Source organism: Bubalus kerabau, chromosome 22, assembly GCF_029407905.1.
Source record: "Bubalus kerabau isolate K-KA32 ecotype Philippines breed swamp buffalo chromosome 22, PCC_UOA_SB_1v2, whole genome shotgun sequence".
Taxonomy (NCBI): Eukaryota; Metazoa; Chordata; class Mammalia; order Artiodactyla; family Bovidae; genus Bubalus; species Bubalus kerabau.
This window is the reverse complement of record NC_073645.1, coordinates 18,264,446-18,286,401: the sequence shown is the minus strand read 5'-3', so window position 1 is coordinate 18,286,401 and position 21,956 is coordinate 18,264,446. Positions and strand designations below refer to the sequence as shown.

General features: G+C 40.8%; 1 protein-coding gene across 2 annotated transcripts in view; it reads right to left on the bottom strand.

The window, feature by feature from the left end:
• Positions 1–21,956, bottom strand: part of PLCE1 (phospholipase C epsilon 1) — a 369,385-nt gene that overhangs the window by 51,422 nt on the left and 296,007 nt on the right. For both annotated transcript variants that reach the window (XM_055561030.1, XM_055561031.1), the window contains exons 9-18: positions 17,984–18,151; positions 16,010–16,127; positions 15,273–15,429; positions 11,957–12,082; positions 11,728–11,864; positions 9,403–9,641; positions 7,575–7,636; positions 6,701–6,866; positions 3,174–3,281; positions 1,940–2,056 (exon numbers count right to left, since the gene is read on the bottom strand). In XM_055561030.1, coding sequence (XP_055417005.1) covers positions 1,940–2,056; positions 3,174–3,281; positions 6,701–6,866; positions 7,575–7,636; positions 9,403–9,641; positions 11,728–11,864; positions 11,957–12,082; positions 15,273–15,429; positions 16,010–16,127; positions 17,984–18,151 — 1,398 coding nt within the window. The remainder of the gene's footprint in view (positions 1–1,939; positions 2,057–3,173; positions 3,282–6,700; positions 6,867–7,574; positions 7,637–9,402; positions 9,642–11,727; positions 11,865–11,956; positions 12,083–15,272; positions 15,430–16,009; positions 16,128–17,983; positions 18,152–21,956) is intronic.

Below are 21,956 nucleotides of genomic sequence, written 5' to 3'. Positions count from 1 at the left end.
GTCTAAAGGTATTTCTATTGTGATGTGATTTTGTTGTAGGAAACAATGTATTTTAACATAAACACTCATGTATGCACAGTCAGAAAACTTGGAAACAGATTTTCTAATGGTTACAAAATCTTCTAAATGAAGGATTTTAGTGGAGCTTGAACTCATCTGTTAAAAATATAAAAGTGAAAGTGTTAGTTGCTCAGTTGTGTCTGACTTTTTGCAACCCCACGGACTGTAGTCTGCCAGGCTCCTCTGTCCATGGACTTCTCCAGGAAAGAATACTGGAGTGGGTCACAATTCCCTTCTCCAGGGGATCTTCCTGACCCAGGGATTGAACTCTCATCTCCTGCATTGCAGGCAGATTCTTTACTATCTGAGCCACCAGGGAAGCCCCCAAATATAAAAGTATATAAAGGCAAGACCTTTACATACAAACTCTCTAGCCAAATTCCAACAAGAACCTTTGCCTCATTAATGGAATTGAGAAATGGGTACCGTGATTTAACAAGTGCAGTTAATGACAACCCTTTTCCATCTGTATACAGGTACCTTTGTAAGGCATCTTTATCAGCTACTATAGCTATTAAAGACAAATACTGAAATAATAAACTAAGCTTAAAACCAGACATGCAAGTCAGCGATCACAAAAGTTTCAAAAACAACGAGGTGTATTCAATCACATCGTTCCCACTAAAAATTTAGATAATAAATAAATAGTCCTAATTTTTTTATGATAGCAAAAGGTTTTTGTATCATTAATAAATAATAGCGTTAAATTCTTTACTTTCATCCTTTCTGTTACCCTCTTTTATATTTTATTTTTGCATGTTTTAATTAATATATGAAATATGTTAATAAGCAGGATATGTATATAATTTATGAATAAGTCAATATACACAATAGGAATACATGGTATATTTTACTGATAAAGGTATGCAATCAAAAAAGTTTAGAGGGCTTCTCTGATGGCTCAGTGGTAAAGAATCCACCTGCAATGTAGCTGTGAGTTTGCTTCCTGGGTTTGGAAGATCCCACATGCCTCAGAGAAACTAAGCCCATGTGCCACAATTACTGAGTCACGCTCTAGAGCCCAGGAGCCAAAACTCTTGAGCCCACAGGCCTAACCTACTGATGCCCTTGTGCCCTAGAGCCTGTGCTCTGCAAAAAGCAAAGCCACCACAGTGAGAAGCCCACACACTGCAACTGGAGAGTAGACTCCACTCGCTGTGACTGGAGAAAACCTGGCACACAAAATAAATAACATTATTAAAAAAAAAGTTTAGAGACCATCATTCTAAATGATGGCAAAGAAAAGGCAATATGAAAGGCTAATTAGTTTTGTTGGCATTAGTTTTGTATTTGGGAACATTTTCTTATCTCCATGCCCCTCCCTGCCACTGAGAGCCATATTCCCATAAACACCTCTACGAGTGGAGGAAGGGGGAAGTATACTGGAGTATCTGCTTTTAAATCTGTTTGTATTATAGTTTATTTGCCTAAGGAAGAGCTGGGTGCTAACAGCAATTGTTGTGGCCAGTCTAACCTCTTTGCCAACATGGATCTCTGTATCTGAAGTTGGGCCACAAGAAGATTTGACTTCTTTGCCCTTAAATATTTTCAGCTTTTCTATATATAACTGACAGATGACATCCTGGCACCCCTGATTTGTGGTTCCAAAAGTGTTGGAGAGTTGGTCTTCTTTTACCTCTGAAGGCTTTCTAGAAATTGCCAGAAGACCACAGAAGAATGCTTCAATCACTAGCTGAAAAGATGAACCACTGAAGACAGAGCCCCAAGCTCACAGGGGCATCCCCATTTCTCAGGTCTGAGGGATCTAACTATACATGTTTTACAGCTGAGGTCCAGCTGTGGTGTGGTCCACGGTGGCCCCAAATTAAGCTCAACAATAGTCAAACAAGACCGTCCTGTCACTTAGCTGATACCTTACCTTGAAAATTTCTGCCATTTTTCGTTGCTGAGGCAGTGAACAGTGGTTCTCAATTGATATGATGATGGGCAGGTCAGAGGTGATGAAGGCACTGCGATCGATGGCTTCAACCACTTCCTGTGAGGGCCAGAAAGTCTCATCAGAGCTCAGATATTTGCCCAGGGTGTCAGGAAGCAAGGTACTAATAGCCACAGAAAGCATCTAACTTGGTGTATGCAGAAGACTCTGGCCAAAGTGGTTTCTATCTTTTTAAATGTATTTTCAAGTTAAGCAATACAATAGGTTATTTTCTATAAAGACATTAAACTATTCATATTAAGTATTGTTCACATACTATGAGGAACAGTTATCAGTATTGTCAATTTAACAAATCAATATATATATAGAGAGAGTATATTATAGGTAAGATACATTGTTTTAGTTACAGTATCAAAAATTATGATGCATAAGATATTTTCCTGCTTTCAAGAAGTTTACAATCAAATCTACTTGGGGCAATAAGACATATATCACCTGTATTTATGTATGTACATAAACACAGTTATCAATCCCTCTTTTCCTCAGCATAAGGCACAAAATGTTTAAAGAAGGCTGAGTAGGAAAATGAGTTGAAGAGAAAATATATTTTAGCCATTATCTTCACACATAAGACAGAAATAGTAATATTCCTTCTCAGTCCAGTTACAGTTCAGAAAAAAAAAGTGATGCTGCAGCCAAAGACCCTCTGATTGAGGTTTATAATTGCACGATGAACAAATAAACTACCTAGAAACTGACATCATAATACGGTGAGACCAGTCTTCCTGGGTGACCCATCTCCGGAGGTGGAATCAGTTCTCATCACTTTATAATGTTATTTCATCCTCTCCAGACACATGATGTTGGCCTTTGTCAGCAGAACACCAGGAAAAATGATCTTTAATTCTTATAGCAGGAGAACAACTCCTGCCTTTTTTATATCATTTTATGATACAAAAATTGCAATAACATTATTACATGATAACTAATTCAAGGTAATGGTTACTAAACTTTGGTTGAATGGGAATCTAAGGAGAGTTTTAGATCAACTCCCAGAAAAATGACCATGTGCAGACCCCCACAATTTGGAGAATTCTTAAGCCCCAGGATAAGAACCCCCAACCTAAGGTATAACTTGGAAGAGTCACTTATTTAAATGACTAATGACGATAATGACTCTCTGTGATCTGATCTAAAGAAAGTTATGAAGCATTACCTTGAAGGGGATCTTGGTTGTCAGGGTGTGTCCATGATAAATGATGGGCATTCCATCATCTCCGTCCCAGCAGTCCAACTCTACACTCCTACAGCCTTGCAGGAGGACCTGTGGGATCAATGAGTGAATCCACCCCAGATGAGCAAATGGAGATAAAGCCTCAAATTAAACCCAGCACAGGCTTCCACATATCAGTGTTCACGCTCCAGGCTAAAACAGAAGGGCCTAAGATTAAAAAGAAACATTGCATGTTGGCCAAAGGCCACAATTTATCACAGGTGGGGAAGGGATAGAACAGATTAAGGTGGAAAGAGTGCTGACCAGAGCTGAATACTAGTGGGAGGTAAAATTTGATAGCAATAACATTTGATCATTTTCCCATCAACTTTGGTCCAAGGGACCTACATATGGTATATCCTGAAATGAAAAAGCCAGGCTAGAGCTCTATCTGGGCAGATGTCAGAGGAGGTGACACAGGCGCTGATGAGGAAATGAGGACACTGATTCTTTAATGAACTGAAATATTTATATGAATCTAATCAGGAAAAAAGTTCCTCTGCGTGTGGTGCTAAGTTGCTTCAGTCGTGTCTGACTCTTTGTGACCCTATGAACTGTTGCCTGCCAGGTTCCTCTGTCTATGGGATTCTCCAGGCAAGAATGCTGGAGTGGTTGCCAAGCCCTCCTCCAGGGGATGGTCTTCCTGACCCAGGGACTGTACCCGAGTCTCATGTCTCCTGTATTGGCAGACAGGTTCCTTACCACTAGTGCCACCTGGAAATCCCAAAGCTCCTCTATTTAGGCCCAAAACTAATACCTTTGCTGTGAACATGTAGCATGTGAGAAGGGTAGAAGCAAGGGGTTATCAGGAATTTGTTTGCTGTCTAATCCTAGAACAGCATCCACAGCAGAGATGGCAAATAACTCCATAAGCTCCCCTTTTCCATACCCATAGCAGTCATCAGTAATCAATCATAACACACTTGCCCCCAAAGCTCTGAGGCATTATCTCATGACCACCTCAGCAAAGAACTCCAGGAAACATGACCAGTGAATTAGATGAGATGATACCTATTTGCTTTCCTGGATCTAAAGCTGGAAGCAGAGGTCCTGACCCATGTGTTTGGGTGGCGTCTCTGTAATGTTAGCTTGGATCAACTTCTTCCATAGACTCTATGTGTGGAACATCTTAAAGATGGTGATATTCAGAAGGGTCAACCAAGCTAAGAGGCATATGTATCTGTGAATGAGCCAACTCTCTGATTTAAGAACCCACATACCTATTTCCATGTAACAGCAATCCAGTACCTGGGAGCTAGCGGCCACTACCGTTGCTGCTGCTGCTGCTAAGTCGCTTCAGTCGTGTCCGACTCTGTGCGACCCCATAGACGGCAGCCCACCAGGCTCCCCCGTCCCTGGGAGTCTCCAGGCAAGAACACTGGAGTGGGTTGCCATTTCCTTCTCCAATGCATGAAAGGGAAAAGTGAAAGTGAAGTCGCTCAGTTGTGTCTGACCCTCAGCGACTCCATGGACTGCAGCCTTCCAGGCTCCTCCGTCCACAGGATTTTCCAGGCAAGAGTACTGGAGTGGGGTGCCATTGCCTGCTCTGACTATAGTTGCTACAACATAACTTAGTTGAATCCCCCTTAATGCTTTTATATGAGATACTTGCTAGATTCTTCCCATTGCACACCATAGAGAACCCAGTTTTCCTAGGCGACCTCTCATCCCACAGGGAACTGATTCTGTGGTAAAGAATCCCAAGGCCCTCAGCATTTTTCAGCATTAGAGCATCTAGGGGTGTGTTGCTTTGGGCCGAAACTGTTGTGTAACATGCCAGCTGGGACATGAGGCTGTCTGTAGTGGCCACACTGGAAAGAGCGTTCACTGACCGGGAGCAGACCAGATGGGTTTTCAGCATGAAAAGGTTAAAGGTCTGCATTAAAATCCACATAATATTAAAGTTTCCACATACCACTAGAACCAGGGCTGGAAATTCCAGGTGAGAACAGGGCTTTCTCTCACTGCTCAACGACCCAGTAAGTAACAAATGTTAGGAGGTAATTGGAGGAGTTGAGGGACAGCAAAGTGGTAAGAAATGAAATAAAAGGGAGCCTCACATTTAAGGTTTAATCACATCTGTGAATCTATTTTAGGAGTTTCTGTGCTTTATTCAAAGGCTTGGGGTGTAATGTTAAGGAGTTTAAAAAGAAAATGTCCCTGAAAAAAAAATTAAAAAGAAAACCTCCCTGATGTCAAATAGGTAAGTATAGTAGGAATTAAAGCTAGGACACCAGTCCCTGCTTATTTTCCTGATACACACACACACACACACACACACACACACACACACACGTTTCATTTCTTTCCCTTAGAACAATAGATTTGAAACTTCTTTTAACCTTGGAATTCTCAGCGCAAACAGAGGGCCAATATAGAAAGCACATACAAGAGCAAATCTTCAGCTGCAGTGGGACCAGGGCATGGGACCCTGTAATGTCAGCTCTTCTGTGTCAGCAGCTGAGGTCCCTTGACAGACACTTATTTTGAAAATCGTGACTCTAAGAACACATCTTCATTTCATAATAAAATCACCTTAAATTTTAGAGTTTAAAAGACATACTCCATACCCGATAAGCTTTGGACAGAAGTTTAACCCATGCTTTGAGAAATATCTAGAGGAATCTGAAGAATAAAGGAAGTGCGAGTGTGCTGTGTTTATGTATAAAATACAGTTAAAATTTTTACACTTGGACCCCTTCCCCCAGCACACAGACATGGACACACACACACACAGGACCTAGCTAGATCCTCCCACAATTAACTCATCTTGTAGGAGTTCAGAAAACAGGCAGCATAGACAAAGGTGCTGCAGAAAATACAACAGAAGCAACAGTCATACAGATAACTGAGAGCTGGATGTTTAGGTGAAAAGGATGTGCTTTTTCTAGTCCAGAGACCCTTGTGAGTTTTTGAGGACATTCCCATCAATTTAAGTGTGTAAGGATAGTGCCTACACTTTGTAGATTTTTTTGTGTGTGTAAGTTGGTTGTCATAATGATGAATTAATTTTCTAACAAATTGCAAAACAAAACAAAGAATTTTCTGGGAATAACTTCATAGACAGTTGCATTTTCTACTATGCTCTCCCACTACAATATATTGATTTATTTAGCATCTAGGCAAGCGATTAGATAGTTTTCTCATGGGAAAATCTAATTTTAGTAGGGGTAGGTCAGACTAACCAAGATCTAAAAGCTATGAGTCTCAAACTACTACTTATTTATTTATTTATTTTTGCCTAGAATAAAGGTTAAGTATAGATGGTGGCAGGGTGGGAGGGGAACGGAAAGAAAAAAAGGACAGAAAATAGCCGTATATATCACCAGTTTCCCACACATCATGTTTCCTCACATTTCACAATTAACAGCATATAAGCTCATCAAAGGAGGCTAGGGTCAACTTTCTGTGACAGGGGGTTACGTAAATAAGGTTAATGAAAACCACATTCCCAGTGAAATTCTCGGTACCTGGCTGTAGAGTTCTACTGAGGATTCTCCTTTGAGCTGATGGCCCGTGAGGTAGGTATTGTGTGAAGATTCAATGTAATAGTAGGAGAGGGGCAGCTGCATTTCTTTAACGTTCTCCTGTGACTCATCATTTTTCGAGGCAAAATTATCTTTATCCATTAGAAACCTAGGGAAACAATTTTCTCAGACGTGTATAGGAAAACTACATACTCTCTTTTCTGAAGTATAGTTGACTTAAAATATATTAGTTTCAGGTATGCATGCTAAGTTGCTTCATTCGTGTTCAATTCTGTGCGACCCCATGGACTGTAGCCTGCCAGGCTTGTATGGCCATGGGATTCTCCAGGCAAGAATACTAGAGTGGGTTGCTGTGCCCTCCTCCAGGGGATATTTCCGACTCAGGGATTGAACCCGCGTCTCTTACATCTCCTGCATTGGTAGGCGGATTCTTTACCACTAGCACCACCTGGGAAGCCCAGTTTCAGGTATACAACCTAGCGATTCAGTATTTTTATAGCTTATACTCCATAAAGCTATTATAAAACATTGGCTATATTTCCTGTGCTGTACATTAATCCTTGTATTTATCATATGTATCTTTTATTCCCTTCCCCTATCTTTTTAAAAAAATTATTTTATTTTTTGGCTGCACCACACAGCAGAACTAAGATTCCCCCACCAGGGATTGAACCTGTGCCCCCTGCATTGGAAATGTGGTCTCAACCCCTGGACCACTGGGGAAGTCCCCCTTCCCCTATCTTGTCCCTCTCCCAAGCCCTCTCTCCACTAGTAACAGCTAGTTTGTTCTCTGTATCTGAGTCTATTTGAAAAATATACATGCTTAAATGATGGGCAAAAATATTTTAAAAGTTACCTCGCAAATCCTTCAAATGACATTAGGCCTTGATGACACATACTAACGCTAGGCTCGAACTTCTGCAAGGGATACAAAAGGAGCGTTATTTAGGTAAAAGAAACTAAAGGGGAAAAAACCACCACATCATTTTTTAAAACTGTTCTGTTTTCATCAGGAAATATCTAAACCAAATATTTGGACTAATTTAGTTATGGAGTGGTAAAATGTAGTTTTTCCGTCCAAAAGAAAACATTTATTATGTGTGAGTTTATTATAGGAAGCATATTTATTTAAGAGGAAAAAAAGAGAGAGGGAGAAAAGAATAAAGCTGATTTATATGGAAACAAACAGTATCAGTTTATCCAGGTGAAGATGGGGATCAGAACAGCAGCTACTACAGAGTTGGTGGGAGGTGAAAGGTGAAGATCCACTCAGGACAGTGGTCACGCTCCATCATAACTTAGTGCATACTCAACCTGATCACAATCTTACATTTTTAGCAGTGCCAGTGATCAAGTCCAGTTGCTGGCCAGCTAATCCGCTGATTCCTAATCAATTGACAAGGGAGGCTAAAGGCCTAGATTAATTCTGTTGCATGTGGCGCAGCCACAGTGAACCATCTGGCCCCCTCTCTTCTCTCATCCCCTAGAGGAAGCCATGACCACTTCCTCTGCGTTACAGGGACAGCTTCCTCCCCAGTTTCTCTGGCCTTCACTCCTTCCCTAGCACAGTTTATACTCCAGTGGGGCCAGAGTGACCTCCTAGGAACTTAAATCATCTTCTTCCCCTGCTCAAAAATTTCCAATAGCATCCCATCTCACATGGACTCCTTACCATGGCCTAAGATGCCTGGATGGTTTGGCACTGCCCACCTGTCTGAAATCAAGTCTGCTATGGTCCCTCTGGCTTTTGTTATTCCTCACAAACTCCAAGCTGGCTTCTGCTTGCTACTGTCTGTCTGGAAAGCTGTCTCCTTAGACCCTCACAAGGCTTAATCATTCAGTGCTCAGCCCAACTGTCACCTCCCTCGAGGGGCCTTGGCTCACTCCTCTCAGCCCTCCATTCCCTTACTCTGCTCAGTCTTTTTTCAGAGCCCATTATTACCTGAAATCACATGATATATTTATTCATTTATAGTTTGCCTCACCCACTAGAATGTAAACTGCTATGAAGGTTGGAACTTGATCCTCTTAACTACTATACTTCCAGGCCCAGAGTAGAAGCTGATAAACATTTGTTAGACAATCAAAAGAGCTGATGACCTAACTACCAATTCCATGGTATGTGCTGGAACAACAAAAAACAATCATGTACTGATTCTTTACAGTAGCCACTGGGTAAGAGAAGACTTGGTGTTTAGTCACTAAGTTGTATCTGACTATTGCAATGCCACGGAGTGTAGCCCGCCAGGCTCTTCTATCTGTGGGATTTCCCAGGCAAGAAAACTGGAGTGGGTTACCATTTCCTTCTCCAGAGAATTTTTCCAAATCAGGGATCAAATCTGAGCCTCCTGCACTGGCAGGCGGATTCTTTACCCCTGAGCCACCAGGGAAGCACCAATGGACAGAGGAGCCTGGTGGGCTATATAGTCCATGGGATTGAAAAAAAGTCGGACATGATTTAGCAACTAAACAACAACAGCAAAAGAAAAAGGTTTAGGACCTATGTTGACTGTATGTTAAATAAGAACACTTACATATTTGGTATTTTTTAAAAAAAATAACCTATTTTTCCCCCAGACTTTAAAGGCATTGGAAGGAAGTATAAAAAGAGTAAACGTTCAGCGGAAAATAATTAGAATAGTTAGAAGCTTTACACATGTGCTTGCACACAAAAAGATACAAACCTGGATAATGCTGAGGATTTCATCATAAGTATAGTGTTCTCCTTGGCAATTCACTAGGAAATCATTGAGCTGGAGGATGCCAACTCCAAACACACCCAGAGATGTGCTCTCCACCCCGGTGCCATTTGTCACAATACTGGCAGCAGCAATGGCATCAGATATCTGCCTCTGGTTGTCGGACAGCTGCTGTTTATTCTTGATGAATAATCCCAAATCTGAGACATTTCTGGTCAACAAATCTGAAACAGAACCACCGAACAGAACATGGACAGGCTAGCCAGCATCTTTCATAAAGCCCATTTTGGAGATAGTGGTGTTGGGGAAATATTAAGCTGTAGTAACTCTTCACTAATCTGTCTAAACAAGCCATCAAGCTCAGTGCTTCTTCCTGGCTTCACATAGTTGAAGGGATAAAAAAATGAATTAGTGAATAAATAAAAGAAACGAAGAGAGCTAGGTCAATGATCCTAAAAGCCCATAAACTTCAGTATCAGATGCAAACATGTAAATTTGGTCAGGGACTTAAGGCTGAATTCAGACTTTGGTTTTTGAGAATAACCACTTCTATGACTGAGCATGCATGGAAGACGTACCCTTAAGATTACAGTTTTTCTGTACTTTAAAAGTGTAACTGTAAACTGTGCAGGTGCCTGTGTGAACATATGTTTTCAGCTCAGTTGGGTAAATACCAAGGAATACAGTTGCTGGATTATATGGTAAGAGTACATTCTAGTTTGTAAGAAACAGCCAAATTCTCTTCTGAGCTGGCTGTACTGTTTTACCCTCCCATTAGCAATGCCCTAGTTGCTCCACATTTGCACCCACTTTGGTATGGGCAGTCATTTTCACTCTAACCACCATGGAGAACAGTGGGTCAGTTTCTTGCAGAGCTAAATATAGGCTCACCATAGGATCCAGCAACTCCAGTCCTAGGTGTTTACCCAAGTGAGTTGAAAACTTATGTCCACAAAAACACCCGCATACCAAATATTTATAGCAGCTTTCTACATAATTGCTAAAACTTAGAAGCAACCAAGATGTCTTTCAATAGGTGAATGGGCAAGCATACACATAATGAAATATTACTCAGCAATATAAAGAAATGAGCTGTCAAACCATGAGAAGACATCAAGAAACCTTAAACACATATTGCCCAGCGAAAGAAGCTAGTCTGAAAAGGCCACATACATACTATATGATCCCAACTATATGACATTCTGGGAAAAGCAAAGCTATGGAGACAGGAAAAAGATCAGTATTTTCCAGGGGTTCAGAGGAGAGTGGGAGAATGACAAGACAGAGCACAGAGGGTCTTTAAGACAGTGGAACTATTTATTCTGTATACTATTGTAATGGCAAATGCATGTCATTATATTTCTGTGAAAACCCATAGAAATACAGTGAACATTAATGTTAATTATGGAATTCAAATATATCAATATTGGCTCAACTGTAACAAATATACTACACTAATGCAAAAAATTACTAAGGGCAGAACTGTATGTATGGGGGCAGAGCATACAGGAACTCTCTACTCATTTTTTTGTAAACTTAACTGTCCTAAAAAATTAGTCTTTTTTTTTTTTAAACTATAACTACTTGACAAATCTACAGTTATGTACATTTATAACTAAGGTTGAAAAATGTTAGTATTCTTAGCTTAAGGACAATATGTTTTTAAATAATTTAAAAAGAAAATGCAGGAAAGAAGACTGTGTTCATTTTGTTTTTTGCTTTTTAGAAAGGTTTATGGTTTCCAGCAAGAACATAAGAGAAAAATAATAGGCCTAAAATACATGGGTGGTGATGGTGATGGTGGTGGCAGTGAATGGGATCAAGAAATAGAGATTCTGGTTTACGCATTAGGAAAAAATGTCCTGAATGTTCAGGCAGGAGTACTTTGCTGAGGTCAGGGAAGACCCTCCTGTCAAAGGGCAGACAGCTCCCAACGCTGGGTGGAGTACCCACCTACCTGGAGGTAGGGAAGAAACTGGCAGTTCCCAACTGGGACATGCCACAAACTTCGTGGACATTTGGAAATAAGTGGGAAAGGGTTTTTAGTTGTCAGAATGACTGGAAGGCTCTACTGGTTAAATATATTCTAGACTCTATGGACAGACCCATACAATGATGAACTTCCTAGTCCAAAATGCTAACAATACCATCCCCATGACACTCCCATTAGAGAAATGATTCTCTAAGCATTTCACCATGCTCCTGGGAGTAGTGTGCCATGTGGGACAGGCTGAAGGTTTGCATGACTGGGTCTCTAACTATTTTTAGGTAGAAAGGTCTCAAAAGGAAATATTAAATTGTCACACAAACCTAGGTCAGGCTGAAGACCGCTGATATTTTCGTCAATGGTCAGGTTGGTATAGAGGGGGGCTGCCTCAGAGCCAGCTCGGTCACAGGGTACGGCGTAGATGTCAAAGAGGTCCTTCAGGTCCTTGCGGCTCCTCACACTGGACACAGGATGGAGAACACCTCATCTTTAGCTTCGTTTTAACAAGGGAAGGGTAAGAGGAGGAAAGGCTGAAAAGAAAGCCGGCCATACCTGAATGACTTGAACAGCTCAACAAATTCCACGAAACTCATGCTGCTGTCTGAAACCATGAAGCTCTGAAAGCCCTGCATCCCTCCTCTGATCTTCCCTGGACAGCCGCCGCTGCTGTTCCAAGCACTGCAACAAAGACATGGCCTTGATGGGCAGAACTGGGACCGGTTCTGTCACTCTGCCCTGAGAGACATTCTCGGATTCGCAACGTGAACAGAACGATGGACAGCAAGTCACTGAAGTTTAGGCTGTTTTCTATCTAAGCATTGCTTTAATTATTACATCTTTTCATTTCTCTCCAAATTCATCTATATTGCATCAGAGGAAATAAAACATTATATATTGAAACCACTTCATGTTTACAGCCTATTTAATAAGGGCACAAAGCTGAGTTAATATTCCTCTACAAATCAAAACAGGCTTCTGAAATCACAGGTCAATGAGAGGGAAAAAAACCCCATAAATTCAGTGGTTTTGAAGAAAAGTCATTTTAAAAAAGAGCCCCATATTGTGCAATTATAACTTATGGAAAATTATTCATGTGTTTTCATATATTTTAAATCATACAAACACATTTAATAAGAAAATCTTGAATGTATCAATGTATTCCCTTTCTCCTTTCTTAACCAGTTTTTAGATGAAAACAAGGAAGGGTTTTTAATGCTAATGGAAAATGTGAGTCACAAAAATATTAAGGGTGGAAAGAAGCCAACTCTTGCCTAGAATTATATTTGCACCTGCCAAGGCTATATCTATTTAATATAAAAATATCAGTCATCTGGGTCAAAAATTCAGTCTAGCTCTTTTACAATATTTTTTTATTTCCTATGCTGGTTCCTTGAGAGGAGAGTATGAGAAATGTTTTGGCTGGTTTTTGGTCAAACCAATTACTAGGATCTTTCTTTTTTTTTCATTTTTGTTTTTGTCCTTAATTTTTCATTTTTAAAATATTTCAAATATATACGAAAATAGAGAGAATATTGTAATGAATAGCTAGCTTGACCTTGATCCTTTCAACAGTGTTTATTTACGGAAAATTATTTTGTGTTGACATCTGAAGGTCACCTCCATTAGTGGAAGAGTATTACAAATGGATAGATTTATGGTATTATACTCTGTAGGCCTGGGTTGTTGATTCCCCAGTATGGTGTGGGAAACAGAGGGTAGAGCTTGAAGAAGAGGACAAAGGTCTGATAACGAAGTGGTTTTTCATTTGAATTTAAACATGTATGTTTCACACCTGTCTTCCTCTGGTTCCCCGACCAGCCACTGTCTGTAGGCACCCAACTCCCTCTAACTTTAGGAACCTCTATTCTTCTATTCGGTTCCTTCCTAGGGCTCAATCTTGCTTTCTTCTTGAAGAGTATTCAGGCTGACTTCTCTTCTCCAGCCTTGTCTTCTCTTACTGGCCCCCCTGTCCTCCTATGGCAGGGTCCTCTGATTTTCCATCTGGCACGGTAGTCTCTCTACTTTGACCTCTTTGAAAACATTTTCCTCGTTTACTTTGTCTTTCCTTTTCCTGCTTACGAGTGATTGAAATAAAGGGAAAGGCCACTTAACTGTAGTTATGTGGCTGTTTTATTTTCCCAGGATACTGGTTAGGCTGAAATATAATGCAAAGAATTCTGATTCTTTGTAGCTTTAATTTTGCTACAAACCTACAAACCTTGCAAAAGTGGTAAAAAGAGCTTTCAGGTACCTGTGACCCAGTTAAGCCAAATGCAGAAATTACATTCATTATTCACACCGTGAAAGGATGCTTCCCTTTAAAAGAGGATTTACTGTAGGGTTTTTATCTATAGCAAGCTTCCAAGAGAGAGAGAAAGAGAGAGGTACAGAGAGAGAGACACCCAGAGAGACAGACAGAGACAGAGAGGCAAGGAAAGAGAAAAAGAGACATGGGGAGGAGGGAGATGTGGGGAGGAAGAGAAGGAGAAAAGAGGGGGTGATGCATGTGTTAAGTGTGTGTGTATAAAAATGTCTCTAAACCAGTACCTGTACAGACCCATTTCCTTCTCTCACTTCTCTGACAAAGTATAGAATGTCTTTTTTTTTTTTTTAAATCATGGTTCTGTCTGGAATCTCAACATTTCTTAAACTTTAGTATGGGGCTGAGGGAGATGGTATGGCATTCTGATTCCTCTGAAAGACTTTCATTTTAATATATTTTTTTAAGAGGGTGGCTGTTGTTTCAAATCTTTAATTGGCATGGATCTTAAAAAATTATTTACAATAATATCAGCTTTAGGATTATATCTAAACCTCTCCAACTGGTTGTAAGACATTCATTTCTCCAGGCATGTACATCTTATACATGAGAAGAGTGTTAAATATATTTCACCCATTAGCAAAGGATCAAGTTGCTTACATTAAAACATTTATTCTTCATTTAGAGCAGTGCTATCCAATAGAACTTTCTGCAATGATAGGAATGTTCTTTATCTGCACTGTTTAGTACATACAGTAGCCAGCAGCTAGTGGTAGCCATGCAACATTTTTAATGTGGCTGGTGTGACTGAGGAACTGAATTTGAAATTTTATTTTAATTAAATTTGAATTTAAATAGCCAGTTCACTTTTTTGTTTTGTTTTGTTTTCTTGTGGCTGCTGTGCTGTGCTAAGTAATTTCAGTCATGTCTGACTCTGTGACCCTATGGACTGCAGCCTGCCAGGCTCCTCTGTCCATGGGATTCTCTAGGCAAGAATACTAGAGTGGGTTGCTGTACCCTCCTCCAAGGGATCTTCTTGACCCAGGGATCCTGTGGCTCCCGCTATGTAGGCAGATTCTTTAGCGCTGCGTCACTGGGGAAGTCCTTTCCTGTGGCTAGTGGCTGCTAGACCAGACAGTGCAGATTTAGAGACTGACAGCTCAGGTTTTGTTACTGTTACTGGCCTTTGAAGGATTGCTTTGTCAAAAAAAAATTAGAAGCCATTATAGTAAAGTGAGGAGCTTCCCTGGTGGCTCAGATGGTAAAGAATCTGCCAGCAAAGCAGAAGACCTGGGTTCAATCCCTGGGTTGGGAAGACCCCTGAAGAAGGAAATGGCTACCCACTCCAGTATTCTTGCCTGGAGAATTCCATGGACAGAGGAGCCTGACGGGCTACAGTCTATGGGGTCACAAAGTAGTGTGTATAGTAGTAATGTGAGAAAGTAGGAAAATGCAGTCAAGAAAATTAATAGCTTTTAAAATTTGGGGGTTTTCTGTTTTAAAGTGATTGTTAAAGACCATCTTTTGACAGAGCGCTGGAGGAGGATGCCCTTCTACACAACCTGCATGGTGTAAAGGGCCCTTCTTTTTATCATGTTAAGGCCCCACCTGGTTGGGCTCTTGTTGGAAGCAGGCAGCACAGGGGAGGACACTGGCCTGATGGGAGATGCTGTCCCGGCAGCCAAGGTAGGGGGTCCAGTCGTGGTCAAGGAGTGGGCTCTTCTGGAAGGGAGAGGGTTGGGAGGGTTCATGATGGCATTTGCCTCTGTGAGAGTGGAAGACAGAAAAGAGACAATGACTCTGATTATACTTCCCCCAGAAATCAGATAGAAAAGATGTTTCTGAATGTCTGAGGAAATCAATCTATTCAGGCAATTACTGTATAAGAAGCATTAAAATATTCTGGTGAGTTCTCAATCCTGGCTACACATCAGTATCATCTGGGGAACTTGGTGCATAGATATCCTGAACTTACACAGAGAGTCTGGATCAGTTGGGCTGGGGTGTGGCTAGAGCATGCAGAGAGTCTTTAAAAAGCTCTAATATCCAGCCAGGAGGTAAGAATCACTGGTCTAATCCAGTGATTTGATCGTATCTTTCAAATCTAATATTCCTTGTCAATAAGGGCAAGTTAACTAGTTAGTATTTTCTTCTAAGTACAACTTAAGGTTGCAAACTTGTGTTTTCAGAAATACCTTTTGGGTTCCATCATTCAGTTAAAAACAAAGGTAAGTATATTTAATAAGAGTTTAGTTAAGGAGGGCTGTGATACTTAAATCTCAATTTAAAACCAAATGCACGTTTTCCCATTTAAAAAACCCTCAGGTGTGAAGATGCCGCTTTACCTGATTCTTCTTGTTCATTGACATCTTGAGGATCAGAGCCGCTCCGGCTCCGACTCTCTTTGTGTGTTTTGGCCTTGCGGGTGGCCATCTCGTCGTCCGTCACCTCTCCACTCTCACCCTGGGAACAGAAGACTCACCGTGCTTATCTTTCCCAGGTAGGTCCCTATTTTTTCACTGATCCACCATCAGTCCCACCGCCCCCTGGTGAAACCAGTAAAGACCTATGTGAAGGCTGACCAAGTGTTCCCTTGTTCTGTTTATCCCGTGTGTTCTTCATGATAATGCAGTACTCCTTGGGGGAAAGGGTGACAAGAGAAGGCATAAGGTCCCTGGAGTCTGTGCAGAGACAGAATTATGAAGCAGATAAAGTTCAACCTAGGCATCAACAGCCTCCTAAGTGCAAAGAGTGGACCTTCTTCCAGTTAACCATGAAGAAAATGTATTACACTATGCTAAGTCACTTCAGTCGTGTCCGACTCTGTGTGACCCCAGAGATGGCAGCCCACCAGGCTCCCCCGTCCCTGGGATTCTCCAGGCAAGAACACTGGAGTGGGTTGCCATTTCCTTCTCCAATGCGTGAAAGTGAAAAGTGAAAGTGAAGTCGCCCAGTCATGTCCGACTCTTGGCGACCCCAGGGACTGCAGCCTACCAGGCTCCTCCGTCCCATGGGATTTTCCAAGCAAGAGTACTGGAGTGGGGTGCCATTGCCTTCTCCGATTACACTATAGTGATAATATAAATAATGTTATATAATATAGAGCAATATATATATATATAATATATACATATATATCATGCTAAAAAATAAAACACAAAATTTACCATCTTAACCATTTTTAATGCTTCCCTTGTGGCTCAGATGGTAAAGAAGCTGCCTGCAATGTGGGAGACCTGGGTTCAATCCCTCGGTCGGGAAGATCCCCTGAGGAAGGAACTGGCAACCCACTCCAGTAGTCTTGCCTGGAGAATCCCATGGACAGAACAGTCTGGCAGGCTACAGTCCACGGGGTTGCAAAGAGTCAGATACAACTGAGCAACTAACACACACATGACCATTTTTAAGTCTACCATAGAGACAATGGTGCTAACTATTTGTATCTTGTTGTGCAAGACATTTCTAGAACTTTTTCACTTTTGCAAAACTGATACTCTATACTCATTAAACAACTCCCCCTTTCCCCTTCACCTTAGTCCCTGGCAACCACCATTCTATTTTCTAAGAGTTGGACCACTCTAGGTATCTCATACCTGTAACTGGAATCATGCAGTATTTGTCCTTTTGTGACTGACTTCTTTCACTTAGGATAATGTCCTCAAGGTCATCCACGTTGCAGCACATGACAGGATTTCCCTCTTTTTATCCCCATTGTATGTACATGTTACCTTTTCTTTATCCTTCATTGGTGGATGGACACTTGCTTCTCTTCTTAATACATTTTAAATTGAGGTCTAGCCTTTTGACCCTCCAAGACCTTCCTAATATGATCCTTGTTCCTTACTATCCTTTCTTTGCCCATCACAGAGCCCATGCTCCAACCTGAAGCCTGAACTCAGGGCCCCCTGTGCCAGAGAGAAGTTCCCCTGCACTGTCTGCCTGGTGAATCCTATGTGTCCTTTAAGACCCACCTCTCACCTTCTCTGTGGAGCCATCCCTGCCTGACTCCCAGTCTTCTATTTCCCTCTCTCTACTCCCACAGCACTTTGCAGACAGCGTGACAGTGACTCTTACTCTGATCTCACTGTTTGTTAGCATCTCTGTGTCCCTCTGTGGACCCTGACTTTTTGCTGGTGGTGACTCAGTTCCTAGTACTGGGCTTGGCATCCAGTGGGCACTTGGTAAGCTCTTGTATTTTATTTGTTTTACATCTCACCCTGTCCCCAATCCAAATGACCTAAAATAGTTTATGGTTATGCAGATTATACAGTGGTCCCAGATGACTGGGTTGGATGCTTAATAAACAAGTAACACTCTACCCTCATAAGGATTTTCTTCTTTTTCTTGGTGTTGCTTATACTCAAGGTGTTGGGCTTCTCGGCGCTCTTTGCTGATGTCCCAGGGCTGGGGTTTCGAGTACTCCATCGTCTGCCACCAAACAGCTCTACAGCTTGAGCCAAAGTTGGGCCTTCATATCGTCCATCCTCCTGTAAAAGAGACACATTGTGAACCCATGAGGGAAGAATGAGTAAAGGGGGAGTAAATGTATCAAAGGCTTTCAGGAAATTCCCAGAGGCAGAGGAGCACAGGCTGTCACCAAAGAATAATGATCTGGCCACCCAAGTGGCTCTGTTTTCTAACTGTTCAGACTCTCTGTTGGGGATTTCATCAAGTCCTCTGTGGTCCTGGTCATATCCAGCTGAGTTCCAGTGTTGTGCTTTAATACAGCCACGTTCAATTGGGATTAACAAAAAAAATTCCCTTTCCACTTACAGAAGTTATGTTTCAGCATTATCACTGCAGGCAAATTCATTAAGATGTACTTCGTAAATCTGGGCTTTGAAGGACTTGGAGGGTGTAATGTGTGTATGACTCTATTGAAGTAAAATAAAGTTCTATTTGTTATTTAATCACTCTAGCTATATTTTCACCTAGCTTGATGTTTGGGACAGTCTGACTTGAAGTCAGAGTAGGTGGAGTACATGAAATTCATTTTGAAGGGCTTTGGGGGCACCTCAAGTAATTGAGCTGCCATTTTCCTCAGTGACTGGTATCCAAGGACAGAGAGCCCGGGGGACTCATATTATGATACCTTGAGCAGTGAAAACATCCTCAGTGGGCATATGATGGTTTACAATAGCTGCTTCTTGAAAGGCAGCTCTATGTTACATGCACTGAGTATCAGAAGGGATTGAGTAATTAAACAGTGTTCAACAATTCTCCTTATAAGTCCGGAAAGTTAATAAAACTACAAAAAGTCACATATGAATTAAAGACAATATTGATATTTCACAAGTTGTAGAAAAAATATCTTTTAAATCTATTTCTATTTTCTATCTTTACTTTCTACAAGCTTTTAAGGTTAGTCCTCCTTTGCAAATGCAAAGAAGTGCTTATAAATAGACTTTGGCCTTGTTGTAGGTAATACGCAAATGATAAAGTGACTGTGCACGAGCGTGTGTGCATGTGTGTGTGTGTTTGCTCCTTCATGTCTGTGCTTGTTTCTAATGTTCAATGACTATCTGATTTGATGACTTGAGTTGTGACCTCCTACTTCCTAAATCCCGTTACGGATCCCAGGATGCTCAGTGAATTGGATACTTGGTGATCTTTTGAATGATATGTGATGAAACCTTTTGGTGACCTTCTGTCCTGAATATCTGTGATTTATGCCTGTCTGTGGGTCATTTTCTTTTCTTTAACCATACACAATTTTACTTTATCTCTTGTCCCTGGATACAGTCTTGGGTCTATCAATCAATGGGGAACATCCTCCCTTGACCAATGGTTGGTATAGGACCCAAATAAGCCAATCAAACTCACCATCCCTGACATGTACACACTACTATATTTAAAATGAATAATAATCAACAAGGTCCTATAGTACAGCTCAGTGTTATGAGGCAGCCTGAATGGGAGGGGAGTTTGAGAGAGGATGGATACATGTATATGTAATGCTGAGTCCCTTCACTGTTCGCCTGAAACTGTCACAACACTGCTTGCTAATTGGCTATATCCCAATACAAAATAAAAAGTTAAAAAAACCTCCACCCCTGGAACATGAATCTTGAATGGAGTGATACAAAGAATGAAAATGGCTGCAGATGACTCCACCGGCTGCAGACCTGCTGGAGAGAGTTCCTGCTAACAAGTCACCAAACTGACTGCAAAGTGACACAATTTCATAAACTGACTTTTAACGACCTTATTGCATAATATACTCTGATTACAAAAAAAATCCTGTAAAATTTTATCTATGGGTTTTAACTAATACATCTTTAAACATTAAACCTAATGCGTAAACAGAGTAGACCACTTCATTAAAATTTAAAAGCTCTTCTCTGCAAAAGACATGGTCAAGAAAGTTAGAAGACAAGCCACAGGCTGGGAGAAAATATTTGAGAAGAAACGTCTGATAAAAAGGTCTGTTATCCAAAATGTACAAAAAAAATTTTTAAACTCAACAATAAGAAAACAAACGACTCAATCAAAAAATAGGTCAAAGAATTTGACAGACACCTCACCAAAGTATATACACAGAAGGCAAATAAGCATATGAAAAGATGTTCCACATCATATGTCATCAGAGAAATGTGAAATAAGACAACGAGATACAACTGCACACCTATTAGAATGGCCAAAATTGAGAACACTGACAACACCAAATGCTGGTGAGGATGCAGAGCAATAGGAACTCTCATTTGTTGCTGGTGGGAATGAAAAATGGTACAGCCACTTTAGAAGGCAGTTTCTTACAAAACTAAACACACTTTTACTGTATGATTCAGCAGTCACACTCTTTGATATTTACCCAGTTGAGTTGGAAACTTGTGTCTATACCAAAACCTGAACACGGATATTTATACTTGCTTCATTCATAATTGCCAAAACTTGGAAGCAACCAAGAAATCCTTGTCGGTGAATGAATAAATAAACTGCGGTTCACTCAGACAATGAAATTTCATTCAGTAATAAAAAGAAATGAAATATCGAGCCGCAAGCAGACATGGGGGAAAACTTATATGCATATTACTAAGTGAAAAAAAAACAATCTGAGAAGTCTACATATTCTATGATTCCAACTATATAACAGCTGGAAAAGACAAAACTAAGGAGACAATAAAAAGATCAGTGGTTGCAGGTGACTAGGAGAGGGTGGGATGGAGTGGGAGCAAGATGAACAGGCAGAGCACACAGGATATTTAGGGCAGCAAAAACGCTCCATATGGTATTGTAGTGATGGGTATATGTCAATATATTATATTTGTACAAGCCCATAGAATGTACAGTACCAAGAGTGAACTCTAAGGTAAACTATGGACTTTGGAAAATTACAACATGTTAACATAGGTTCATCCTTTGTAAAAGGATGTGTCAAAGCTATGGTTTTTCCAGTAGTCATGTATGGATGTGCGAGTTGGACTATAAAGAAAGCTGAGTGCCGAAGAATTGATGCTTTCAAACTGTGGTATTAGAGAAGACGCTTGAGAGTCCCTTGGACTGCAAGGAGATCCAACCAGTCAATCCTAAAGGAAATCAGTCCTGAGCATTCATTGGAAGGACTGATGCTGAAGCTGAAACTCCAATACTTTGGCCACCTGATGTGAAGAACTGACTCCTTGGAAAAGACCCTGATGCTGGGAAAGATTGAAGGTGGGAGGAGAAAGGGACGACAGAGAATGAGATGGTTGGATGGCATCACTGACTCAACGGACATGAGATTGAGTAAACTCCGGGAGTTAGTGATGGACAGGGAGGCCTGGCGTGCCGCAGTCCATGGGGTCGCAAAGAGTCAGACACGACTCGACTGAGTGACTGAACTGAACTGAACTGATCCTTTGTAAAAAATGTACCATTCTTGTTAGTGATGTTGATAATGGGGGAGCTATGTATGTGTGGGGACAGGAGGTTTATGGGAAATCTCTGTACTTTCCTTTCAATTTTATAAAAACCTAAAAATTCTCTGAAAAATAAAATCTTTAATAAAATTTAATAGACCCATTACCGTGTACATATAAAAGAATCAGCCTCTACTGCTTTGGTTTTTCTAAATTCAGAACATCTTAACATGGGCCAAGCTTTATTATTAATGGAAATATTTTAGGCCTGTAAAAGGCAGGATGCCTTTGTTTAATCTTTAAAGGAGATCTTCTGGGAACTAAAATGTACTTTGAATCTTCCTTTTGTTTTATACAAAACAATAAACTTGTTTGGGATGGATGAAAGATGTACCTTCTATTTTAAATTTGCACTATAGCAAGTGAAGGTACATTCTCAGTTTTAGAAAACGGT